This window comes from Chrysemys picta, chromosome 4 (genome assembly GCF_011386835.1).
Source record: "Chrysemys picta bellii isolate R12L10 chromosome 4, ASM1138683v2, whole genome shotgun sequence".
NCBI lineage: Eukaryota > Metazoa > Chordata > Testudines > Emydidae > Chrysemys > Chrysemys picta.
Window position 1 is genome coordinate 8,808,847 of NC_088794.1, and position 25,462 is coordinate 8,834,308.

The window sequence follows — 25,462 nt, forward strand, 5'->3', positions numbered from 1 at the left end:
GAAAATTTTCACAAACAGAAAAATGTTTTAGTTTGGGTCAGTTGAAATGTTTTGTTTCGATAATTTCAAAAATGTTTGTTTTTCATTTTGACCTCTTTTACATTTATTTTTAAAATTTAAACTAATAAATAACTATAATTTCAAAACACACAATTGTTTCAAACCAGAAATCAAATGAGGAAACAAGATGTTTTGATATTTTCAAAACATTTCTCTAATTTTCCTTTTTATTTAAATGAACAATTTGTCAAAATCAGCATGTTCCCATGGGAAGTTTTGGTCCTGATGAATTGGCATTTTCCAACAACAACAAAACGGTGTCAACAAATTCCCAACCAGCTCTGCTCCTAAGTCCCTCGTGGAAATGTGTCCCAGGCTCCTAAGTCACTTAGGTTAAAATGTTCAAATGTGCCTAAGTCTAAACACAGTGGGGCTGATTTGCCAATGCATTACCCCCAATTTACACCAATGTAACCCCACTGTAACCAATGGTGCTAAACAGGTGTAAATCTGGAAAAGGCCACAGTGGATAGGTCTTTCACCTAGCATCACCATTTCCACTTGTGCATCCTGATTTGATTGTGGTGTGCTCAGGTGTGAATGACTCACACAGGTGCCAGGCCACAGAGCAGGAAGCACTGAGAGTAAAATCCTGCCTGCGCTGAAGTCTATGGCAAAGTGCCACCTCCATGATTTCATCCTGAACTCACCTGGGCTTTCACGACGGGCTTCCCGCTGATGAAGCGGTGAATCACTTGCCTCTGCAGAGTCAGAAAGTTGTAGTGGGTGGTTTTGGTTCCATTTTCCTCTAGCACGTACTGGAAGTTCGACAGCGCCATGGTGATCAAGTCGCTCTCGGAAACACTTAACACAGAGGCGTGCTTCACCTCTTCCGCTGAAATAGACCTGGAGAAAAGGGAAGAACGTGAGGCGTCGTCTTCTTTACTGCCAAAAAAATCTAAGACGGAACTAGCCTTGGTGGGCCATTTAGCTCATCTCTGCAGCCTTACGCTCAGTTGCCAACCCTTGGGAATCTCGTGATATTAGTGGTTCCAGCTCCTGGAGTCATGGGAGAAAAGCAGCTCCCAGTTTAAAAAAAGGGACGTTTCCCACCCTGGTAGCTGCAGGGAAAAGTTTGAAATCTTGACCCCAGGAGGCAAATAAAAGCACCTCCACCTTTATTATTGTTGCCCCTTTCACCCAAGAAATTAGCCAGCCTTTAGGGCCTTGTGGGAATGTTTCCATTAAGAGGAGAAATGGATGATACGGATCAGGTATTTCTTTGGTGCAACCCTATTTATTTACAGAATGCACATGAAGTCCTGGTTCCCTGAACACAGCAGGTCCCTGGCTCACCATGGGTCCCTGGCCTACCATTTCCAAGTCTGGAGGCTCTCTGTCTCTGCCATGTCTCTGGGCCATGCTCACCACTGCTTCTCTCACTTTCTGCTGGCTTTTTTCTCCTGTCTTTCTTCTTCCCACACATACACACAGTTTGCTAAACAAACCACTAGCCCTTTACAATTTGCAATCAGTCTCAAGGAAACCCCTCATCCGACATGGCTTAGTTTCTGATTGGCCTTGCCATGTGGCCTAGTGCCTGGGGTGGTGGCTTCTATTGTTTCCACCTATCATTATACACAGGGGTAGTAAATCGCTCCTTCCATTCAGCCTGAAATAAAGATGCTTCCTACACTCATCAGCTTTAAGGAAGTCTGATTACACAGGTCTAAAGTTTTTGAGAAGTCATCTGCTTCAGAGATAAAATGTGCTATTTATTATGTATTTTGATGTGCTGAATTCAGATATGACAATTAAAACAACTGATTGGCTACTGTTTCTACGATATTTAAGTTTTTACATTTTATGTCTATGTATATTGTGTGGATAGTAGAGTTTTAATCATTAATTGTAAACCTAGGTCTTTTCATGTGTTTATGGTTGCTTTACATGATAATATTTCACCTGTCCTGTTTATGGAACACTTTAAAAATCAGCAAAAGGGTTATATAAATAAAATTTATTATGAAACAAAAAACTATTATGTACATAGTTTAGTCCTATTCAGTGCCTACTCGGCGCTTCTTGGCTTGTCTCTTGTATTCATTAAATGGAGCATCTCTTGTCACTGTCCAGCAATAGTCTGCAAGTATTGATGGGCTCCATTTGCCCTGATAGCGTTTCTCCATTGTTGCAATGTTCTGGTGAAATCGCTCGCCGTGCTTGTCGCTCACTGCTCCGCAGTTCGGTGGAAAAAAATCTAGATGAGAGTGCAAAAAATGTATCTTTAGTGACATGTTGCAACCAAGGCTTTTGTATGCCTTGAGGAGGTTTTCCACCAACAACCTGTAGTTGTCTGCCTTGTTGTTTCTGAGAAAATTTATTGCCACTAACTGGAAGGCTTTCCAGGCCGTCTTTTCCTTGCCACGCAGTGCATGGTCAAATGCATCATCTTGAAGAAGTTCACAAATCTGAGGACCAACAAAGACACCTTCCTTTATCTTAGCTTCACTTAACCTTGGAAATTTTCCACGAAGGTACTTGAAAGCTGCTTGTGTTTTGTCAATGGCCTCGACAAAGTTCTTCACCAGACCCAGCTTGATGTGTAAGGGTGGTAACAAAATCTTCCTTGATTCAACAAGCGGTGGATGCTGAACACTTTTCCTCCCAGGCTCCAATGACTGTCGGAGTGGCCAATCTTTCTTGATGTAGTGGGAATCTTTTGCACGACTATCCCATTCACAGAGAAAACAGCAGTACCTTGTGTATCCAGTCTGCAGACCAAGCAAGAGAGCAACAACCTTCAAATCGCCACAAAGCTGCCACTGATGTTGGTCATAGTTTATGCACCTCAAAAGTTGTTTCATGTTGTCATAGGTTTCCTTCATATGGACTGCATGACCAACTGGAATTGATGGCAAGACATTGCCATTATGCAGTAAAACAGCTTTAAGACTCGTCTTTGATTAATCAATTAAGTCTCCACTCATCTGGATCGTGAATGATGTTGAGGGCTGCCATCACACCATCGATGTTGTTGCAGGCTACAAGATCACCTTCCATGAAGAAGAATGGGACAAGATCCTTTTGACGGTCACGGAACATGGAAACCCTAACATCACCTGCCAGGAGATTCCACTGCTGTAGTCTGGAGCCCAACAGCTCTGCCTTACTCTTGGGTAGTTCCAAATCCCTGACAAGTTCACCTTGTGTTATGAGGTGTGGTTCAGAGGAGGAGGATGGGAGAAAATGTGGGTCCTGTGACCTTGATGGTTCAGGACCAGAAGTTTCATCCTCTTCCTCTTCCTCGTCTGACTCAAGTGAGAATGATTCTGGTGCATCAGGAACTGGCAGTCCTTCTCCGTGGGGTACTGGGCGTATAGCTGATGGAATGTTTGGATAATGCACAGTCCACTTTTTCTTCTTTGACAGACCTTTCCCAACTGGAGGCACCACGCAGAAGTAACAATTGCTGGTATGATCTGTTGGCTCTCTCCAAATCATTGGCACTGCAAAAGGCATAGATTTCCTTTTCCTGTTCAACCACTGGCGAAGATTTGTTGCACAAGTGTTGCAGCATATGTGTGGGGCCCACCTCTTGTCTTGATCTCCAATTTTGCAGCCAAAATAAAGGTGATAGGATTTCTTAACCATAGTGGTTATACTGCACTTTTGTGATGCAAAAGTCACTTCACCACAAACATAGCAGAAGTTATCTGCACTGTTCACACAAGTACGAGGCATCTCTGCTCACTTTGGCTAAACAGAAATGTGTCCCTTTGCAAAATCAAACACTGACAAATAAGAGCACGACACTGTATGATTTCTAGAGCTGATATAGGGCAATTTGTTGAGCAGAGTGATGTAAGCTTTGTTATGATTGCATCATCCATGACTTCTAGGAATAACATGATGCAATTCATATCATGTATGATGCAATACCAGCTTCAGATTGCATCATTCATTGTTTTGCCTAAAAAGCAAGTACTGTCCAAACCCAGTCATAGATTTATTCATAGATCCAGTCAAAGATGTATTTTAGTCATTTCTGGTTTAAATTGAGATCCCTTCCCTTTATAACTCACTTATCCTCCGCCATTCCCAAGTCGAGGGTCGTATATACTGACCCAATAGCATATCTTGAAAACTAGAGCCAATCAACCATTTTAAGCATCATTTTCGTTCTCAGTGACCCAGAATTAGTAAAGTTTTGACTACATTTATTTCAGAAGCATTTTGGCTGTAGAGCCGTGTTCTCTGTAGATCAAAGCTCTGTTTGATGGCACCCTCTAGCACAACAGTATTTTTAAAAAATCTTGTGTCTTTTGAGGCAATCTTGTGATTTCTGGGGCGTGGACTCATGTTCTTTTTCACACTTGGCAGAGCTGCTTACAGTGAGCCAAACGCTACTCTCCATCATAGCAGCTCCACAGGAGTCAGTGGAGGAAGAGTCCAAAGCTGCTCTGAATGATGCGCTACTAGGCTGATGTTTTTGCCACATGCGGCAACAGCGCTGGCCGGCTGAGTCGCTTCCTGAGTGAAAAAAGCCCTTGGCTTGTATTAATAACAGTGCACAGAGAAAATCCCAGGTACTAAAGGGCTCTTTAATCTAGAGGTGAACAAAAACCAATAGGTGGAAGCTGAAGCCTGAGAAATTCAAATTGGAAAAAAGGCACCAACTGTTGGATTCTCCATCCCTTGGCGGCTTCCAATCCAGAGGGGACGCCTTTCTGGAAGATACTTTAGCCAAACACAAGTTAGTGGGCTTAGTAACTGGGTGATGCTAATGGCCTGTGCTGTACAGAAGCTCAGACTAGATGATCTAAGAGTCCCTTCTGTCTTTAAACTCTGAATATGAATCTTCGTGATGTTTACCCCAACAGCACAACACCCCGTCAGCTTGGCCAACCCCACACATGCAAATATCAGGAGCTGGACTCCAAAAATCATGTGGCTGGCTTAAGATTTAAAGAATATGATGTTCTGAGGCCTTTCTATTCACCTCCTGGAGTTGGGGAGCACATTTCCAGGCTTTTCCCCACAGCCATGAAAGCCAGAGACTGACAGGGAAGCTGAGACTGGCAGTAAAACAGGGAGCGTTGGCAGCACAGCCGTCCAGAGAGAGGAGACAACAAGGGGAAAGCAAAGAGAGATTCTGCAATTTCCAGCACTGAGGGCCTTTGCCGTGTGAACCAAAGGACCAAACGTCAAAGGTCAGCTCTACAAAGGTCTTTGGGCAACAACAGATAATAAAAAGTAATAACCTCTAGCTCTTAGAGCTAAGTACCATTATCCCCATTTTACAGTTAGGAAGACTGAGACATAGTGAAAGGCAATTGACTTGCCCAACATCACCCAGCAGAGCCAGGATTAGAACCCAGGTCTTCTGTGTCCACTAGCCTATAGTACCTCCCATTGCAACTACTGAAAACAATGGGAGTTTGGAGCCGAACCGGCCTTGGCACTTTGGAAAAATCCCACAAGGTGCCTCTTTGCATCTTCAGGTGCCGAAACACCTTTGTAAATCTGGCCCTAAGAGTTTCAACCTGCCCCATTAAAGCCAATGGGAGTTTTGCTCTTGTGGTTGTACCAGTTGAACTGAAATCAAATGCTTCTTGGCCTTTTGGCTAACATCAAGTGCACCAGTTGATCTGAAGACGGTTTAAAAAAAATCAATGTAGTTGCACTGGTGCAAAGCCCTGTGTGGATAGACTTATATCAGTTTACAGCTGGCTTGTATGGGTTGAGCTAGCCTGCTCTACCAACCGATTTTGTACCAATTTTAGCTATTTTTTGGGTTGTGTGTGATTTTTTTTTTTTTTTTTAGCTAAATAGATTAATTGGTTCAACCCCTAGCCGGGTGCATTTGCACCAGTATAAAGATGCTTACACCACTATAACTTATTACCCTAAATATATGGGGAAAGTACACAGCTGTCAACATCTTCATAGTGGTACAGCTGCGATCACACTGTAGGTTATATGCCGCTGAGTGTCTGTGGCACGCCCAGGTTAGCTGTAAAAAGGCAGTTCCCTGTTGGGACCATAAGCATCTTGCTGTGCTCCTCGGTCCTTCCTTACGGTAACATGGCAAGTTACCCTGGGGTCAGTCTGGAGTCATCCCTTGATTGCTGTGGTGTCAGGGTCGGATTCTGATCTCCGCTAACCTAAGGTAAGTCTGGGACCAGGGTGCTGGGTACTGAAAGCTATTGAACAAAACTGTAAACCCCGTATATAATGGAAACTACATTAAGCCAGGGGTGCAGCCACACCCCCAGCACGCTAATTCCAGCACCCCTGTCTGAGACACTAAAATAAGACCAAATCAACTTTACACGCCACCTGAGAAGACCTTGATATAGTTTCCCCCTAACTGCCTCATTACACAAGGTCATAGGAGTGATGTTTTCTTCTTGGAGAAGTCTGGCCTGGCCCTCCCCACATAGATGGCTGTATATCAGGAGTAACATCATTGACCTCAATGGAGCTATGCCTGTTTTATGCCACCTGAAGTGAGATGAGACTCAGGATCTATGTTTTAAGATGAATTGTTGATTTATGGGTAACTAAAGTTATCTAGTCAGAGTGGTTCCCCCCTAGGGGTGAGGATTGAAAGATACCTTTGCTTTTCCTTAGTGAGTTGAGCAGCTGTGTCAATGCAGCCGTTCTGGAGCTGTATTAAGAACCTTGTAACAATGGAAGTTATGGATGGAGTGGTTGGCAGGAGATCCAGGATGGCAGTGTCAGGGTTGATCTCCTTGCACCACAGTTCCTCAGGGATGCTGATTTCTGTAACAAAGCAGAGAATCTTTCACGCCGTGTGCACAGAATCACAGGAACCAGGGTATCAAGTGGCAGGTGGGGAAAGAAATGGTTTTCACAAAATAATTCTCCACATTTTTCACGCTGTCTTTTTGTCAAAATTTCAAACTGAATCTAATTCAACCAACTGGCTGGAAAAAAACCAGCAAGTGTTTTATGAAAAAATAAGTTGTGAAAAACTTGCAACAGTTAGAAAAAAATTAAAAGTCACCCCCACTTCTAGCTAGCAATTTCCATATGCAAAAATGCTCAGTTAGCTTATACAACTGGGCAACCTGATTATCACTGTCCTTTCGGTACGCAGCTCCCTTCCTCACCAGCCCTGCAAAGACTTACATCCATGCTGAGCTTTAGACATTTTGAGTAGCCCCAGTGAAGTCAGTGGAACCACTCAGAGTATATTAAGGATGTTTATGTCTCTGCAGGATAGCGGGTAACCTGGGACCAGCTGTGTGTCAGGGAATACTTGGTAATTACTCTGGGGTAGACTCATACTCAGCTTCACAACTGAATCGTTTGTTTGTTACATGATAGAAAAATATCTAGAAAGGAAAGTAAACCACCATGAAAGTCAAAATACCTGAGCTTCTGGGGCTTGATCTTATATTGCTCCACACTTTCTGAACAGTCTGTATGGCTCTTTCAAAAGTCAAACACTGATCATCTGAAGTTGGAAGAGAACATGGCATTTATCAACATACTTCCCCAAGAAAAAAAAAACAGTTTCCCTCTTGCAAAAATACTTCTAATAGTAAAAAGACTAATTGAAATGTTAACATACCTTGCAACATTAAAGAAGATTTACCAACAGGTATGAGGTAAAATTTTGAAAAGTGCCTATGTTTTTTGGGAGCCTGAGATTGATTTTCAAGAGATTTAGGCACTGAAGGCTAGAGCCACAAAGGGATTTAGGCACCTAATTGTCATTTTGTGCACCTGAAGCCAAAATTTAGATATTTAAAATCGTCACTCAGCTGCCACTTAACTCTGCAGTTGCTTAAATTCCCACTGGTAAATTCCCTTAGATGCCTAAATGTCTGCTAGGCAGCATGTACACAGCCCTTTAAATCCTGACACCTCCTAAGCCCCAGCAGGATTCATCGGCAGTAACCACTCCACTTGGCCGTGTGGAGCCCTCAGCTGGATACCGTGTCCTGATCTGGGCATCACACTTAAGCGAAGATGTGGACAAACTGGAGAGAGTCCAGAGGAGAGCAACAGAAATAATAAAAGGTTTAGAGAACGTGACCTATGAGGAAAAGTTAAAAAAACTGGGCATATTTAGACTTGAGAAAAGAAGATGACGGGGGGGGACTTGATAACAGTCTTCAGATATGTTAGGGGCTGTTATAAAGAGGACAGTGATCAATTGTTCTCCATGAAGACAGGACAAGAAGTAATGGGCTTAATCTGCAGCAACGGAGATTTACGTTACATATTAAGAAGGGTAGTATTATACAGCTCGATAGCATTCATCACCATGCATTTTTGACAGGTTTCCACACCCCATTTAGGGCTTATGTCCCGCCTTCCCACCCCGTTTCCGTTGGCGCCAAAGTTTTAGTGAAACAGTTTTGTAGGCAGCCTGTCTGTGTTAGTTGTTATGCATTAACAGCCCCGGTGTTTGTGCATGAGGGTTACAGGCTCCCTATGGACTGTTGCAAAGCAGCCCCAGAACCCCTCTTAAATCATACCATCTTCCACTTCGGCTGTACCTTTACATTTTCCACCCCAAGGCCCTCTGCATTAGGACTTAATTATAGCCCCTCTGATTTCAACAATGTCTCAGGTCTCTTGTCTACTGTTCCATATTATTTAATGCTGTACATCATCTAGGGTTACAGTTTGCATAAAAGAGTTTTATAAAAATAAAAAATATATATTCTCTAGGGGCTTAGACAAGATAATGATCAACAAAATTGTAATGATTGCTTTGCAGACCTTGCTACAAAGTATCTTTTAGCTTGTTTTTGTTAATATTTCTGATAGGCCGTAAGATGGGGGAGATAATACCTCATAAAGTGGGAAAATACTTTCAAATAATAAACGCTTGCCCATGCTAAAGCATAACAACTAACACAGACAGGCTGCTTACAAAACCGGTTCACTAAAAGAGCTATTAACATGCCCCCTAAAACTCAGGACAGCTTTCTCTTTTTTCTTAATAGTTTAAATGCTTTTTTATTCACTTTTTTACCCTCTGCTTACTAAACAGACACTGCCTTAGTAAATGCCCTTTTAAACCTAGTTTTTAATATTATTTAATAATTTTAAAGGCTCTTTTCTTAACCTACCCTGATAGTAAGTAGTTGAAATGCTTTCTATTCACTTTTTTACCAGGGGTTTACCAAACAGGCTTTGCCTTAGTAAATGCCCTTTTTAAACCTAGCTTTCAATATTATTTAACTTTTACATTTATCTCAAAATTTTCTATTCTTTAATAGTCTACCAAACTAGACCTTTACCATCATCTCTCCTTACTCAAACACACTACAAATTTCTCTTCTTTCAAACTAAATAACCCTTTAAAAACAAAAATCTTTCTATTCTTTCATAACCTACCCTTTAAAAGCCTCTCTCTTTACTCAACTTCCCCAAATAACCTTTCTTTCCTTTTTTTCCTCTAAACCTTACTCAAACTTTCTTTTTTCATCTTTACACTCTCTAACTTTCTTCTTTCAACCTTTTCCTCTCAATATACCCAAGCACAAACACACACAACACTTCCACTAGTCAAATACACACACACACACAGGGATCAGCTGGAGCCAGTTGGCAAAAACCGGTTGCTAAATTTAGAAGCCCTGTGAGAACCAGTTGTTCCGAGCGGGACAACTGGTTCTAAAAAGGCCATCCTGCCCCCAGCCCCAGCTCACCTCTGCTTCCTGGGCTCCTCCCCTGAAGGCTCTGCCGCCCACTTCTTCTCCCACTCCCCTGCTTCCCGCGAATCAGATCTTCGCACGGGAAGTCTGGGACTTGGGAGGGGTCAGAAACAAGAAGCGGCTTGGCAAGGTAAGCGGGAGGGGGAGGGAGCGAGGAGGGCTCCAGGGAGGGGAGCAAGGCGAGGCGCGGCGCGGCCCTGCTCCGGCCCCAGGCCCAGCGGCTCCGGCCCGGGCGAGCACCCCGGCTTTGGCCCAGCGGCTTCGGCCCGGCCCCGGGCCCAGTTGCGGCCCAGCTTGGCCCTGCTCCAGCCGAGCGGCTCCAGCCTGGGCGAGCACCCCGGCTCTGGCCGAGTGGCTCCGGGCCCAGCAGCTCCGGCCCGGCCCCGGGCCCGGCTGCGGCTCGGCTCTGCTCCGGCCCCAGGCCCGGCAGCTCCAGCCCGGGCGAGCACCCCAGCTTTGGCCTGGCCCCGGGTCCGGCTGCGGCCGAGCGCTCTGGGTCCGGCCCCGGGGCCTGGCTGCAGCTTCGGCCCGGCCCTGCTCCATCCCAGCGGCTCCGGCCCCGGCCGAGTGCCCCAGTTCCGGATGAACGGCTTTAACCCGGCCCCAGCCTGGCCCAGCGCTCCCGGCCCGGCCTCCAGCATGGTAAGGGGGCAGGGAGGGGGTGTTGGAAGAGGGCAGGGGATTTCGGGGGGTGGGGGTGGGTGGATAAGGGTCAGGGCAGTCAGAGGGCAGGGAACCGGGAGATTGAATGGGGGCAGGGGTCCTGGGGGGCAGTCAGGAAGAAGCAGGTGTTGGATGGGGCGGTGGGGGGCAGTCAGGGGCAGGGTTTCCAGGTGCAGTCGGGGACAGAGAGAAGGGGTGGTTGGATGGGGCAGGGGTTCCAGGGAGCCATCAGGAATGAGAGGAGGGGTTGGATGGGACGGCAGTTGGCAGTCAGGGGACAGGGAAGGGTAGTGGATGGGGCAGGGGTCCCGGGGAGGGCATCAAGGAATGTGGGGGGTTGAATGGGGCAGGTGTCCTGTGGGGGGCACGACCCCCTCCTGGGGTGAGGAGGAAAGAACCGGTTGTTAATTTTTTGGCAGCTCATCACTGCACACACCCCATTTAAAAATGGCCGACAGTGCCAAACTTTGGCTCCAACGGAAACGGGGTGGGAAGGCGGGACATAAGCCCTAAATGGGGCATGGAAACCTGTCAAAAATGCATGGTGATGAATGCTGTCGAGCCGTATACTACTAAGGGTCATTAAATTCTGGAATAGGCTTCCAAGGGAGGTTGTAGAATCTCCATTATTGGGTTGTTGTTGTTTTTAGGAACATGCTGGACAAACACCTGTCAGAGATAATCTAGGTTTACTCGATCCTGGACTTGATGACCTCTCGAGGTCCCTTCCAGCCCTACATTTCTATGAGTCTATGAACTAGACCTCTCCCACCCCAGCAAGCATTCTCAGAGGATGGTGATGGACAGCAGGAGAGAGATCACTTGATCATTACCTGTTAGGTTCACTCCCTCTGGGGCACCTGAGATTGACCACTGTTGGTAGACAGAATACTGGGCTGGATGGACCTTTGGTCTGACCCAGTATGGCCATTCTTATGTTCAGCTTCCAAGTCTGACCCCACCCAAAGCAGGGCCAAAGCAGACGAGGTAGTGATGGTGGCCTCGTATCAGTGGTTAGGGCACTCACCCTGTATGTAGAAAACATGAATTCAAATCCCCCAACTGTCTTACTTAGTGCCAGGACTAGAACCCAGGGTCCCTAGGATTGCAGGTGAGTGACCTAACCACTGAGCTATTGAGTATTCTGGGCTAGTGCCCTCTCAATCTCTCCTGCTGAACCTGCTCCACTTTGTATAAACTACTTAAATATTAGCTCGAGCAGGGGCACTGGAGCCAGGCTCTCCCAGGTGGGTAACCTAACCACTAAGCTACAAAGCCATTCTCTTTCTGGCCCAATCAGGGTAAGTATTAATCTGTGGATTCCGTTAGGCAGCCTGGTGTGTAACTGTCAGGTGTTGCAATGCTGAGTTTAAGTTCTCTTTGTGGATCTAGCCCTGAGAAGATCAAGGCCAGGTCTACACTTGGAGCACTTTGCCGGTGTCGCTATAACAGTATCCTGTTCCAGCAAAGCGCTCCTAGTGTGGACCTAGCGTAAAGCAGCCAAAGCACTTTTGCTGGTTTGGCTTATTCCTGCCTCCCTGAGCAAAATAAGCGGTCCTGGTGAAAGCACAGTGCAGCTGGTATAACTGTCAGCACTAGGAGCTTTTGCCATCAAGCTCGGTCAATCACAAAATTGCACCTCATCACATCTGACCAGCCTGGCTATGCTGTCACAAGTCTGTAGTGTGGACCTGGCCACAGTCTTATTGAAATCCAACGGCTCTTAGACTCCTCAGTCACGGAGGCATTTTGACTGATTGCTCTCATTGGCTTGTTTGACTGATGTTTACAATTTGCAAATAATTGCAGAACTGCAGGTGTTCTCCTTGGTCCACAGGCCTGATCCAAAGCCCACTGCAGCAAATGGGAGCTTTTCCCTTGATCTCTGCAGTATCTGGCTCAAGCCCAGGCATGTCAGTATTATTCCTTGAACAGCGACCATGCCTAGCTCAGCCATGAAGTTCCTTGGGTTCTTTATTGCTGCTCAAGAAATAGGGTCATACAGATTCTTGGGTGCATTGAGGCTGCCTGGGGTTTCCCCCACAATGCAAAGCTGCCCTAAAGCCCCAAGAAAATCCCTGCAGCACTGAGGAATCCACAGGTGTGTAGGGCCAGCACACAGTGATGATTCACACCAGCTGGAGATCTGGCCCCAGTTACTCCAATACAACTATTCCAAGGGTGGATTTGGTACCATAACCCTAGAAGTATGAAGTGTACCTGAGAGGTCGTCCCATTCCAAGAACTTTCTCACAGAAAGCCTTTCACCTTCATGGATATTGCCGTTTTGGAAAAAGTGGATCAGAGAGCGCTGCAGAGCGAGAATTTCAGGCAGGTGCCGTATGTGTCGGATGTGCTGGTGCTGTAAGAGAAAAGTAACCACCTCTTTAACATGATGCCTGTGTTGAGTGAGAGAGAAAAGATGCTATCGGGATGAATGTCGGGTGGTTTTGATGTTCCTGCAAACTTCATGGTTATGTGGGTGTCTAGCTGCTTTGCATCACTGGAGCAATGCAAATCAGCCAGCAGGGACCGGTCCATCTGGCTCCAAGCCCCTTTGGACTTTTTAATAGTAATCTACTTTATCCCTACAGTTCTCTATTGGACCCTAGGAAAGCTATGCAAAGATCCTGCTACCTGCCAAACCCCTGCCAACCGCCTAGCATTTCATACTGGTCATTGCTAGCACACCTGTTGTAATGCAAACTCAAACTGTCCATAGGCATGTGCTGCAATCAACTGAAGCTGCCTGACTGGAATGGAAGTAGCGGCTCACACTTGCCTTGTTTCTTTGGGCCAGATTAAGAGGTGTAAAAAGTAATGGTGTAAATTAACCCCCTTGTGAGGATAGCTGTCCTATTTCTTTACATGTGTAGCAGGAAGCCTGGTAGAAGGGGAGGAGTCTAAAGCAGGAAAAAATGGTGCTTTTTAAAGTCAGCTAAAATGTATTGAATCATAGAATATCAGGATTGGAAGGGACCTCAGGAGGTCATCTAGTCCAACCCCCTGCTCAAAGCAGGCCCAATCCCCAAACAGATTTTTGCCCTAGATCCTAAATGGCCCCCTCAAGGATTGAACTTTTGAATCCACAACCCTGGGTTTAGCAGGCCAATGCTTAAACCACTGAGCTATCCCTCCTCCCATGAGCACTGTTCATAAGACATGTGAAATCCTGCCTACACCAGGTTTTTTTCCTATTCTGGACAAAGAACTTTAGGATTAGAAAGAGACAGCGGGCTAAAGGCAAACTATTATTTTCTTTATTCTAATAAAGTTCCTTGTTCCGTGTTTGGAGAAATCAGCCCTCGTCACGACTCCCTTGCACATTGGTCAGTGAGTGTGAGTCGGCCTAAGAGAGTCCAAATGAAAGTAAGGGAGTAAATCTTACACATCATTTCGGAATCTGGCTTTATGGGCATAACTTAAACCTGAACGTTCATGTTTAAATACAGACATGATGGAAGACCTAGCATAATTATCTCCTGTCTTTAAATCAAGATCTTAACGTAACTGTAAGTAAAAGCCCCATCTAAGACAAAAGCCATGTGTGAACCTGTCCAGGAGCTTTTGGCTGAGTATTGATTTGAGTAGCTGTGTGTTTATGGGAAGAGAGATCACACCGGGCTACACCAGAAAATTAGGTCAGTTTAATTATGTCAGCCAGAGGCATTGAAAATCCACCCCCCTGAGCGGTGTAGTTATAATGACCTAAGGCTCTGTGTAGACATTGCTAGGTTAACAGAAGAATTCTTCCATCGACCTAGCTACTGCCTCTCGGGGAGGTGGATCACCTACACCAGTGGGAGAATCACTCCCGTCAACGTAGGTGGCATCTATACTGAAGCACTACAGTGGCACAGCATTGTAAGTGTAGACAAGCCCACAGAAACAGAGGTCAGACAAGAACAGGCTAAGAGGGAGAGACTGCCAGCAGGAGGGAGCAGCTGCAAGCCAGTGGGTGACTCTGGGAAGAGGCCAAGGGCGCAGGATCAAAGATTGCTCTTGGTACTGTGAGCAACAAAAGCTGTTTCCTGCTAGTTGATTCCCCCCTGTGTTCAGAGACACGAGTCTTTGTTCATTATTTGTAAATAAACAAAACTGAAGTAAATAAAATATCAGACTCCATCAATTTCTACGTCCAACAAGGCCCCAAACTTTAACTAGCCTGTTGGGCTGAAAAGGGGTTACAATGTATTCACATCTCTATATATGTGTGTGCTGTTCTAACGCATGTGCTGTTTGTGTGTGCACATTACTTCAAATCATCCCAGAGCACCTTGGACAGCAGTTCCAGGAGCACAGGGAACTGGTTTGCTCCATTTTCTTGTTGCACCAGATGGGTCAGGCGCTGGATTGTCATCCTCTGTTCAAATCTCCACATGCAGGGCATGTTGATCAGCCCGCAGCTCGGCAGGTGGCTGAAAGGCGGGGACTGGCCGTAGGCTATTTTCAGGAGAACATTTGAACTGTGAGCTCCCTCCTCTACAATCTGCTGCTTTGCAGAAGCAATTTTCTGCTCCAGCACCTGTGGAAGTGAGATGTCAGTTAGGAATCAAGTCTGGTTATAAAGGGGCCGGGCTCTTCTCATTGGTCTGAGAGGCAGCCGGGCTGGCTCAGGGTTAAGACACCAGACTAGAGATCCGGGTTCAATTCTTGGCTCTGCCACTGACTCCCTGTGTGATCTCAGAGAAGCTATTTCATGACTCTGTGTCTCCATTTCTCATCTGTAAAAAGGGACAATAATCCTGCCCTTGTCTATTTACACTGTGAGCTCTGTGGGGCAGGGACTGATTTCCACTGTGTGTCTGTGCAGTACCCAGCTAGGGACTACAGAAACTCCATAAAAGCGGAGGGGCCACTGGCATCCGAAATATGGCCCCATCCTAACCCCTTCCCCCAAGGACCCGCCCTGGAGCTGCCCATTCCCCCATGGCTCACCCCCTTCTCGCTCTTCTCCGCCCTCTCGCCCTTATAGCAGGTAATAAGTGGGAGGACCACGGCCCCTTCACCCCACTCCCACCCACAGACTCTTTGTGTGTATCTGTGAATTGCCAGGCAAAATGGGGCCCTGATCTTGGTTTAAGCCAACAGGCCCTACTGTGATAATAATAATAATAATGAAATGCCAACAGAACTCTTGGAAATGCAGAGGGCAGGCAGTTTAACACCAGGTTCATAGACACTCAAACACACAGGAGTTTCCTCTCTAGTCTGCTGAACACAATGGACAAGTTTTTACATTGAAAAAATGAGCCAGGCTTAATATAGTTTATGTTGTCCTATCAGGTTCTTATAATGCGCCCATCACTGTGGCATCTGAGCACCAAGGGGTTCTTTGGAGGCAAAACAATGGCATTTTAGAAATGTTTTGTGTGACTTCTGGTTTCATATAGTGGCATGGAAGTCTCAGGTGGGCTTTTTCTGGCTCGCTCTCTCTTACCCTGAGTAAACAGCTGGTTTATTTGTGATATTGACCATGTATAGAAAACTGGTTCTCACATACCTGGAAGAACGACTGAGTTACGGCTTTTAAGCAGCTTTCCCATTGTACTCTGTCTTCTTTTTCATGCATACATTTAATGGTCATGTTTGTGTCTGTAAGAAATATACAATTACACTTCAGCTTTCATCATTTAACATAAATTAATGAGCAGATCTAAAGTAGCGCAGTCGCAGTAAATATTGTCGTTCATAATAGTGAAATGAATTACAGTGTTATCAGGCAACTGGATTCCTGAGCCATAAGATATAGGAGAACATTCACATATTAGCCAGTTAAAAATCAGTTTATTAATAGGTTCGTAGGTTGTAAGGCCAGAAGAGAGTGTTATGATCATCTAGTCTGATCTCCTGCATAACACTGGCCATAGAACCTCAGCCAGTGATTTCTACACCATGCCCATCACCTCTGTCTGAGCTATAGCACATCTTTTAGAATGAGATATCACATCTTAATGTCAAGACTCCAGGTGCTGGGGAATACACCTCATACCTACATGAGGTGTCCTGATGACTCATTCCCCTCTCTGATAAACATTTTGAACCTAATTTTAGTCTGAATTTGTCTCACTTTGTCATAAATACAGAAGCAAAAAACAAAATAAAAAAACCAGTCCCTAAAACGAGGCGTTTCTTTACCGGCTGTGCTGTCGAGGATGTATCTGAGGAATAGGTGGACTGTCATCGTTGCATCGTCTATGTTTCCACTAAGTGACTCCGCTAGGAACTGGATGTCTTTTTCAAGATGGTCACAAAAGAACTTTACGGCGTCCTGGGGCTTCACTTTCATTAGCTCCAAAATGGACTAGAAGGCAAAGTATTTCCATAGCTTAGCTCTGAGGAAGCATTTCCCCATATAATTGTACAGACACTTCTCTAAAGGCAATGTATAACTCAGTCAAAGTTACCATTACAAGTTATAACTGGTTAGTGCTGTACAACCCTGATGAGTTATGACAGACAGATAGACAGAAGTGTTATTGGGCATATTTGTTTTCCCACCTGTTTATCGGTAAAAGTTCCCAGGAGCATTGAAGAATGGAGCAGTGCTCTGGCGATGCAGACTGAAGTTGCAGGCAGATCCCTCTCTGTCTCATTGTTCCGTGAGGACGGACTCACCAGCACGTAGCCTCTCTCTGTTTTATCCTTCGTGCTGTATTAAGAAACCATCATTTGACAGTCATAGAGGTCAGAGTTTTCTCCCAAACCTTGTATTTTTTTGGTGTTTCACCTTAACCAGTTCACAACTATAGTGACCGTGGGGTCACACTGGGGTGGGGAAAAGGATTGGAATTTTGAACTTTCAATGACATTTCCCCTAAAATTGGCACCTATAGTTCACCCCAGTAGACAATTCCCAGCTGTGTGGGTTTAAGTTGACACAGTCTTATTCATTTCTTTTACATCACATGCAATGATTTTAAACTTACATATCTACTTCCTCAAATCCCTCCACGGGGTTGTGATTAGTCCCACCGACCTCGGAGCCACACAGACACTTGATAATAACCCAGGGCCGTCCGCACTGTTGTCACAGGAATAATGTCAGCATTAGTCACTTCTTAAAGAACCAGCAGTGCAACAATTGTACGATGGTTTGCTCAGCTGCTAGCCAGACAGCATCACTCTCTCCAGCTGAGCAAGAAACAGACTTTGCACAAACCGCTGGAGGCAGAAATGTTCCGAAGAGCGAACAGGAAAGACAGTGAGTGTGCAACACACTGGCCTTGTGCATAGGATCATGTTCTCAAAGTAGCCTAGTGGAGTTAGGGCTTGTCTACACAGCCCCTCAGTGCACGGCAAGTCGAGGTGTGAATGTACACGAACCAACTGTCTGTGTGGCACCTGCTCCCGCACGCTAAAAGTGCTACTGAATCAGCAGTACGTCCTAGTGCAATATGGAATTTTAGTGCACAGGACGCAGCAGTGTCCACACAGTGATTTAGTGCGCAAGACAGTGTGCTGTAGTTCACACCGTGGCTTGTCGCACACAAAGTGGCCATGTAGACAAGCCCAATGGCTCCCCAAACATGCTGAAGTTTGGGGGGGGATGAGTGCCTAGCTCACTTTGTGTGTATAAACTTGTGGTCTCACGAAATGTATGCAGAATCAGTATGATTGATAATGGCAAGGCAAAACCACATGGTCACTGTTTAAAACCACGTTGCTAGAACGGAGGAGGAGGATTAGGTGCAGGACACTCAGACCTCCAGTTGGGAAGGCCCAGATCCACCAAGGTACATCGTGGCTAAGCCCCAATTTCAGGCATCACTGCGAGCCACAAAACTCCTGCTCTGTTACCTCCTAACCCTGTAGCATCTACGCTCACTCAGCGCCTCTGTTTTCAGGGTACACGTTCCCTCAGTGCTGAAGTTTCTGCCTCTGGGCATGTGCATTGCTGCTTCCCTCTAGGTGTCCAAAGGCCAATCTCTTGCCTCAGCCCCAGAGCAACCCACGAACCAGGGGAAGACAGGAAAAGGAGCCCGTTGAAAACCAAGCCAAAGGAGAAGGTTCCTTCACACCTTTCAGCTCAGTGGTTCGAGCACTCACCCCGGGTGTGAGAAGTTCAGGTTTCATTGCCCCCTTGGCCCAAGGGGGACTAAGAATTTGAACTGGGGGCTCCCAGATGGGTGCCCTGGCCACTGAGCTATGGGATAATCTGATGGGGCTAACTTCATCTTGAAAGAAAGACACCTAGGCATCTAAGCCCCCTGACTCTATGGGAGGGGTTCCCATTCGTGGATCACTAGGCAGAGCCAGCCACCTCCCTGGAGCCTGGACTCAGGTGCCTACCTCTCTGAAGGGGGCAGGGCTTAGCACATACCCCAGTGATTAGTATCTCCCATTGGCTAGCTTAAACAGCTCCCTGCCTAGTGTGCTGGCTTGGTGTGTCACATTGTCAAGTGCCTGTCTCTGCCCAGGCATTGGGCAATGGTGCCTAACTCGGGCTCTGTGGATCCCATTGCTGTTCCAGTGCTTTTCTAAGCAACTAGAAGTTAGGTGTGGCCATGTGCAGCGTCACAACGCCTATCTAAGCAGAGGCTGAATGAGCTCTCCCCTGACATCTAGTGGTGAGCTGTGGAAAAGGACTTCAGGAGCTGATCTCATTAGCATGGGCACACCCACCCTGCCTAGGTGCTCAGCATGATGGAATTGCTTGCCCAATTGATCACTGTTTGGCTGGTGTGGGATCCCCAGGCTTCCTTGTCATTGGGGCCGGAGTTATAAAGACTTGTTATCCTTGTTGTGTGTTGTGTGAATCCAGGGAAGCAGAACTGTACTTGGCATTTCCTGATTGAGGGACTCACCCTCATAAACGACACTCGCTAGGCAGGGGGACATGTGTTCTGAAGCCCAATGAGTTGAGAGAGAGGGTGGGAACTGTCACTTGTGCCTGGTAGTGTGGGCCTTGCCTAAGGGCCCCAGACACCATTTGATCCTTCCTCTCTCTACTCTGTAATAAGAGAGAGTCTTATTACACAAGACAGGGTAATAAGCAGAGAGGTGTGGTGCTGGGGCAGCAAAACAAGTAAAGTGCCTTCTTACCCTCCACCCAGGGTGGGAGGTGAACTTTGCAGATGCAACTCTGCCCCTGGGTCTGCACGTACCAAGGACAACAACTGTGAATGAGGTGCAGAGAAGGGACGGGCATGTTAAAGGGACTTTTGGTTGCTGGACTTAAGAACTTGATGGAAGAGGACACTGCCCAACTTACTCATGAGTTGGTCTTTTGCGCATGGTTTATGTTTATGAACCCTGTTTGTGGTGTTTTCCCAAATTAATGCTGAGCTACTTCCCTCCTGTTACTAAGTTTCTTTTCTACATTCAGACTCTGTGCTGGTAAGAGGGGAAGTATTGCCTCTTAGAGGCGCCCAGAGGGTGGTGTGTGATTGTCCCATGTCACTGGGTTGGGGCTTGAGCTGGTTTTGTGTTGTATTGTTGAAGAGGAACCCCCTAGATATTGAACCCGGCCCTTGTTGCTGCCAGTTCCAACAGGCAGAAGGGTTACACCTCACCCCTTTGTGAATCTGGGCCTAAGGCATTTGCAGAGGAAAACAACTACCTCTACACATACTGCTCGCTTTACTCTTACAGGCCATGCCATGGAACTCTTCATATTCTGTAACTGTCTCCACAGACACATCTACACATGTAACCCACACTTACCAGTGTGGTGCCCAGCCCAGCTCTAGGGATGGCTGGGCCGTACATAGAGGTTGATGAGCCTGCTACAGCCTGGGCTAAGAGAGGTGAGTCTTTCAGCTCAGGCAGGAAAGAACTGTGCTCTTAGCTCTGGAGGAGGCAGGTTCAGCCCCACCCAGGGGCTCTACCACCTTTACGGGGCTGTCTCAGGTAGGGGCTACATGCGGATACAGCTTCCGATATGAAACTTTCGTATCACAGGAGACTAGCATGGGGCTGCACAGCAATGAACTTCTCAAGCCCAGACATTACATCTGCCCTAACGTGAAGGTTTAGGTGCAATTTAGGTGCATTTTAGATAGGGAGATAAGGTCTGGAGTCAGCTTGGGCCTCTGATCCTTGTGTCAGTGGCAAGTAATCCTGTCCTGAGAAATCCGACAAGTACATTCCAGAGACATGGAGACGAAGCAAGAGGCTGAAGATACACCCGCAACGAACAACAGCTATGAAGAGACACTTACATTTTCAATGCTCCAGTACTGCCCGCATTGGCATCCTGTGTGAGAGGGAATCAGACCAATCAGTTACTGATACAGTCACACAAACAACAGTAATGATAATGTACCAGAACCTCCGCTCGGGGGATCAGCACAGCCCCAGTGATTCCAATGGAGTGACAACCAATTCTCCCCAGGTGTGGATCTGGTCCCATCGAATTGGAGCTACAGCCCATTTACATCAGCTGGGGACCTGGTCCCAAATTTCCTGCTTCCGTAAAAAATGACCTTGTGACTCAATATTCTAAACCAGATTTCTGGTCAGTCTGAAAGGCGATCAGTGCAGAACCAGACTGGAGGGACACAGTTGGCTTTAAGTAGCCTTTACCCATCCCTTGTACCAAGGCTGCCAGACCCTGCCCCAACCTTACTCTAATTTAATACCAGTTCCTACAGACTCGGGGTACCTTTTGGTCCAGCAAAGTTCAGCTGGACTTGGCTGTGTTCCAGTCATGCCCCGTTTTCCCCAGCCATATCTCCACCCGGAGGCTTGGAAAAGAAGATTGTCTCTGTATGTATACACCACTAAGGCAAGCACACCTGGTATTATGATAGTGGGGTGTTTAAAAGCATCCAGAAAAATACTGATATAAAGTTTTTCTGACACTTACTCCACAGTGTATCTGCCGTGGCAGTGTTTTTCCAATTCCTCACATCAAAGAGAAGGTCGCTCGGCATGGTCGGAAGGTAGCTCGCCTGGTAAACAAACCACAGTTGGACACCTTTACTACAGCACTGGGGCAGAGCGGAAGGAAGGGCTTGTGCATAGAACATTGGATGGGGATTTGGGAGATACAGGTTTGGTTCCTGGCAACTTTCAGACTAAGCTCAGAACCTCATTGCACCAAGTGCTGCACAGACACACAGTTACTGAAATCAGGGCCCCATCATGTCCCCATCAGAGTCCTGCACTTAGGAAGGAAGAATCCCATGCACCACTACAGGCTGGGGACCAACTGGCTAAGCAGCAGTTCTGCAGAAAAAGACCTGGGGATTACAGTGGACGAGAAGCTGGATATGAGTCTGCAGTGTGCCGCTGTTGCCAAGAAAGCCAATGGCATATTGGGCTGTATTAGTAGGAGCATTGCCAGCAGATTGAGGGAAGTGATTATTCCCCGCTATTCAGCACTGGTGAGGCCACACCTGGAATATTGCGTCCAGTTTTGCCTCCCCCCCACTACAGAAAGGATGTGGACAAATTGGAGAGAGTCCAGCGGAGGGCAACGAAAACAGTTAGGGGGCTGGGACACATGACTTAACGAGGAGAGGCTGAGGGAACTGGGCTTGTTTACTCTGCAGAAGAGAAGAGTGAACGAGGGGTTTGATAGCAGCCTTCAACTACCTGAAGGGGGGTTCCAAAGAGGATGGAGCTTGGCTGTTCTCAGTGGAGGCAGATGACAGAACAAGGAGCAATGGTCTCAAGTTGCAGTGGGGGAGGTCTACATTGGATATTAGGAAACACTATTTCACTGGGAGGGTGGTGAAGCACTGGAATAGGTTACCTAGGGAGGTGGTGGAATCTCCTTCCTTAGAGGTTTTTAAGGCCCGGCTTGACAAAGCCCTGGGTGGGATGATTTAGTTGGGGTTGGTCCTGCTTTGAGCAGGGGATTGGACTAGATGACCTCCTGAGGTCTCTTCCTACCCTAATCTTCTATGATTCTATGCCAGGCACTGCTCGGACACACAGCGACTGAGATCAGGGTTCCGTCGGGCTGGGCACTGCTCGGACACACAGCGACCAAGATTGGGATCCTGTTGTGCCCAGCACCATACAGACATATAATGAGACAATCCCTGCCCCAACGAGTTACAATATAAATAGACAAGAGGTGGGAGGAGAAACTAAGAAGGAGAAAGGTTCAGTGATTTGCCCAAGTCACCCAGGGAGAGGTGGGAACAGAACCCAGGAAACCTGAGTATTAGTCCAGTGCCTGATCGCCCAAGGACACAGCCCCTCTGAATGAATAATAAAATACTGGTACGGAATCATAAAGCCAAAATGGGCCTATAAAAGAGCTCAGCCTCCAAAGCGGGCTGCCGGCTAGGCCACGTCAATTCTCACAAGGGTGTTTGTGCTGTGCCAACCCAGCTTCATGCCCAATTCTCCCCCTTCCTCCCAGGTACAGGGTTTCATTTCCTTGTGCTAGGGGGCTTTCTCGGCCTGAACAAAGACAGAATTCTTCCTCCGGGAATTTGGTGCCATAACTTGGGAAACTAGCCACATGAGGGAAAGAGTCATCGATGTCAAGGCCAGAAGGAACCTTTCTGACCATCCAGCCTGGTCTCCTGCATATCACAATCCAGAGAATCTCACCCTTGCGCGTCCTGCGTCCGGCCCAATGACTTGTGGAAACTTTCATTTCCCTTTTGATTTCAACAGGAAAATCGAACTTTATCAGCTGACATTAAGATAATGGTTCACTGCAAACAGACACACACAGATGGACAGCCAGCCAGGTGGATAATTCAGGGCTCCAAACAATGGTAACTGAGTGAGATTCTCTGGTCTGGGTTATGCAGGGGGTTATAATGGTTCTTTCCGGCCTTAAATTCTTTCGATACTATTTCCCTGGAGCCCCCAGAACCTCAGGCAGGTGCTGTCGTGCACATATCCCCAGCATTCGTCACTGTAAGGGGGATGGGGGGATGCAAATAGTGACTTTGGGGGTTTTTGGACTAGAAAGTCCAAAGTCTCTGGTTAGCGACTGAGTTAACAGAACGGGACGAGACCCAGAAGCAAAGTGCAGGTGGGATGTGGCACAGTGGCCATGATTTTGGATGATTTTAAATATATCTGTATTTATAGGGACAGATCTTAAGTTCCTCCCATACCCAAAAGCTGCTGTAACTGACACTGCAGACAGAAAGGGGCATAAAGGGGATGATGTCAGTGGCACACAGAGCTGCTGGGGCCAAGGAGGAATACAATGGCTCTTTGCTTTAGACTCACCTTGACAGCGCTGGGCTGGAAGCAGATGGATTTGAATAGCTCGGTGAGCGGGTGCTGGGACAGGGTCAGTGTGAGAGCAGTATGCAGCACCACTTCCAGCAAGGCTGCGTTCTCCTGGCTGCTCACGTCACTCATGATCTTTTCCAATTTGTTTTCCATGGATTCTTCTGATGGCCGCGATGCCTGTAGGAGCCTCTCCATGTGCTTTGTGATGGCCTAAATGACAATCAAATAAAACAGAGAGAGGTTTATGGTCTCCACTTTGCACATTTCACTCCAGATGGTCACACTGATCTCTGTTGTGTTTTATAATCAGGATGAAATTCACCCCTGTGCAGAGAAGCCAGCGCAAGACCGTGGTGTTCAGTGATGGCTCAGTGCATAGAAGCTTGCAAAGAGATCTGCTTTGTTCTGTTTCCAACTGGCTGTAATAACAAGAGATTCACAGCACCCCACCTGACTGTCTGTCTGGGAAGCTCAGACCTTAAAGGCACATTCCCTATAATTACAGTAGGCACCAGTTAAGTCCCATTAAGTCCCTTTGCCCACAAGAGCAAACTATCCCACTGCATAGGAAAGACAGGAAGTGTGGCTAGAGACCACCCTGGCTTAACCAGGAGATCTTCAATGATCTAAAAAAAATAAAATAAAAGAGTCCTACAAAAAGTGGAAACGAGGTCAAATTACAAAGGATGAATATAAACAAATAACACAAGTATGTAGGAACAAAATTAGAAAGACCAGGTACAAAATGAGATCAAACTAGCTAGAGACATAAAGGCTAACAACAAAACATTCTACAAATATATTAGAAGCAAGAGGAAGAACAAGGACAGGGTAGGCCGGTTACTCAATGTGGGGTGATGGTGGGAGGGAAACAACAACAGAAAATGTGGAAATGGCAGAGGTGTTTAATGACTTCTTTGTTTCGGTTTTCACCAAGAAGGTTGGTGGTGATTGGGCATTTAACATAGTGAATGCCACTGAAACTAAGGTAGGATCAGAAGAGGCTAACATAGGGAAAAAACAAGTTAAAAGTCACTTGGACAAATTATATGTCCTCAAGTCACCAGAGTCTGATGAAATGCGTCCTAGAATACTCAAGGAGCTGACTGAGTAGATATCCGAGCCATTAGCGATTATCTTTGAAAAGTCAAGGAAGACGCGAGAGATTCCAGAAGATTGGAAAAGGGCAAATATAGTGCTCATCTATAAAAAGGGAAATAAGGACAACCCAGGGAATTACAGACCAGTCAGCTTAACTTCTGTACCCGGAAAGATAATGGAGCAAATAATTAAGCAATCAGTTTGCAAACATCTAAAAGATAATAAGATGATAAGTAACAGCCAGCATGGATTTGTCAAAAACAAATTGTGTCAAACCAACCTGATAGCTTTGGTATATCTTGACTTTAATAAGGCTTTTGATACTGTCTCGCATGATCTTCTCATAAACAAAACTAGGGAAATGCAACCTAGATGGAGCTACAATAAGGTGGGTGCATAACTGATTGGAAAACCGTTCCCAGAGAATAGTTATCAGTGGTTCACAGTCATGTTGGAAGGGCATAACGAGTGGGGTCCCACAGAGAGCAGTTTTGGGTCCGGTTCTGTTCAATATCTTCATCAATGATTTTGATAATGGGATAGAGAGTATGCTTATAAAGTCTGTGGATGATACCAAGCTGGGAGGGGTTGCAAGTGCTTTGGAGGATAGGATTAAAATTCAAAATGATCTGGACAAACTGGAGAAATGGTCTGAGGTAAATAGGATGAAATTCAGTAAGGACAAATGCAAAGTACTCCACTTAGAAAGGAACAATCAGTTGCACACATACAGAATGGGAAATGACTGCCTAGGAAGGAGTACTGCGGAAAGGGATCTGGGGGTCATAGCGGACCACAAGCTAAATATGAGTCATTCAACAGTGTAACAACTCCTTCTG

At 46.3% G+C, this 25,462-nt stretch overlaps 1 protein-coding gene across 2 annotated transcripts in view; it reads right to left on the reverse strand.

The window, feature by feature from the left end:
* Nucleotides 1–25,462, reverse strand: part of LOC101946831 (E3 ubiquitin-protein ligase rnf213-alpha-like) — a 151,932-nt gene that overhangs the window by 11,213 nt on the left and 115,257 nt on the right. For both annotated transcript variants that reach the window (XM_065594210.1, XM_065594212.1), the window contains 12 exons: nucleotides 23,517–23,732; nucleotides 21,178–21,262; nucleotides 20,531–20,565; nucleotides 17,297–17,391; nucleotides 16,869–17,019; nucleotides 16,506–16,671; nucleotides 15,871–15,962; nucleotides 14,644–14,892; nucleotides 12,588–12,729; nucleotides 7,403–7,486; nucleotides 6,621–6,789; nucleotides 711–906 (listed from right to left, as the gene is read on the reverse strand). In XM_065594210.1, coding sequence (XP_065450282.1) covers nucleotides 711–906; nucleotides 6,621–6,789; nucleotides 7,403–7,486; nucleotides 12,588–12,729; nucleotides 14,644–14,892; nucleotides 15,871–15,962; nucleotides 16,506–16,671; nucleotides 16,869–17,019; nucleotides 17,297–17,391; nucleotides 20,531–20,565; nucleotides 21,178–21,262; nucleotides 23,517–23,732 — 1,680 coding nt within the window. The remainder of the gene's footprint in view (nucleotides 1–710; nucleotides 907–6,620; nucleotides 6,790–7,402; nucleotides 7,487–12,587; nucleotides 12,730–14,643; nucleotides 14,893–15,870; nucleotides 15,963–16,505; nucleotides 16,672–16,868; nucleotides 17,020–17,296; nucleotides 17,392–20,530; nucleotides 20,566–21,177; nucleotides 21,263–23,516; nucleotides 23,733–25,462) is intronic.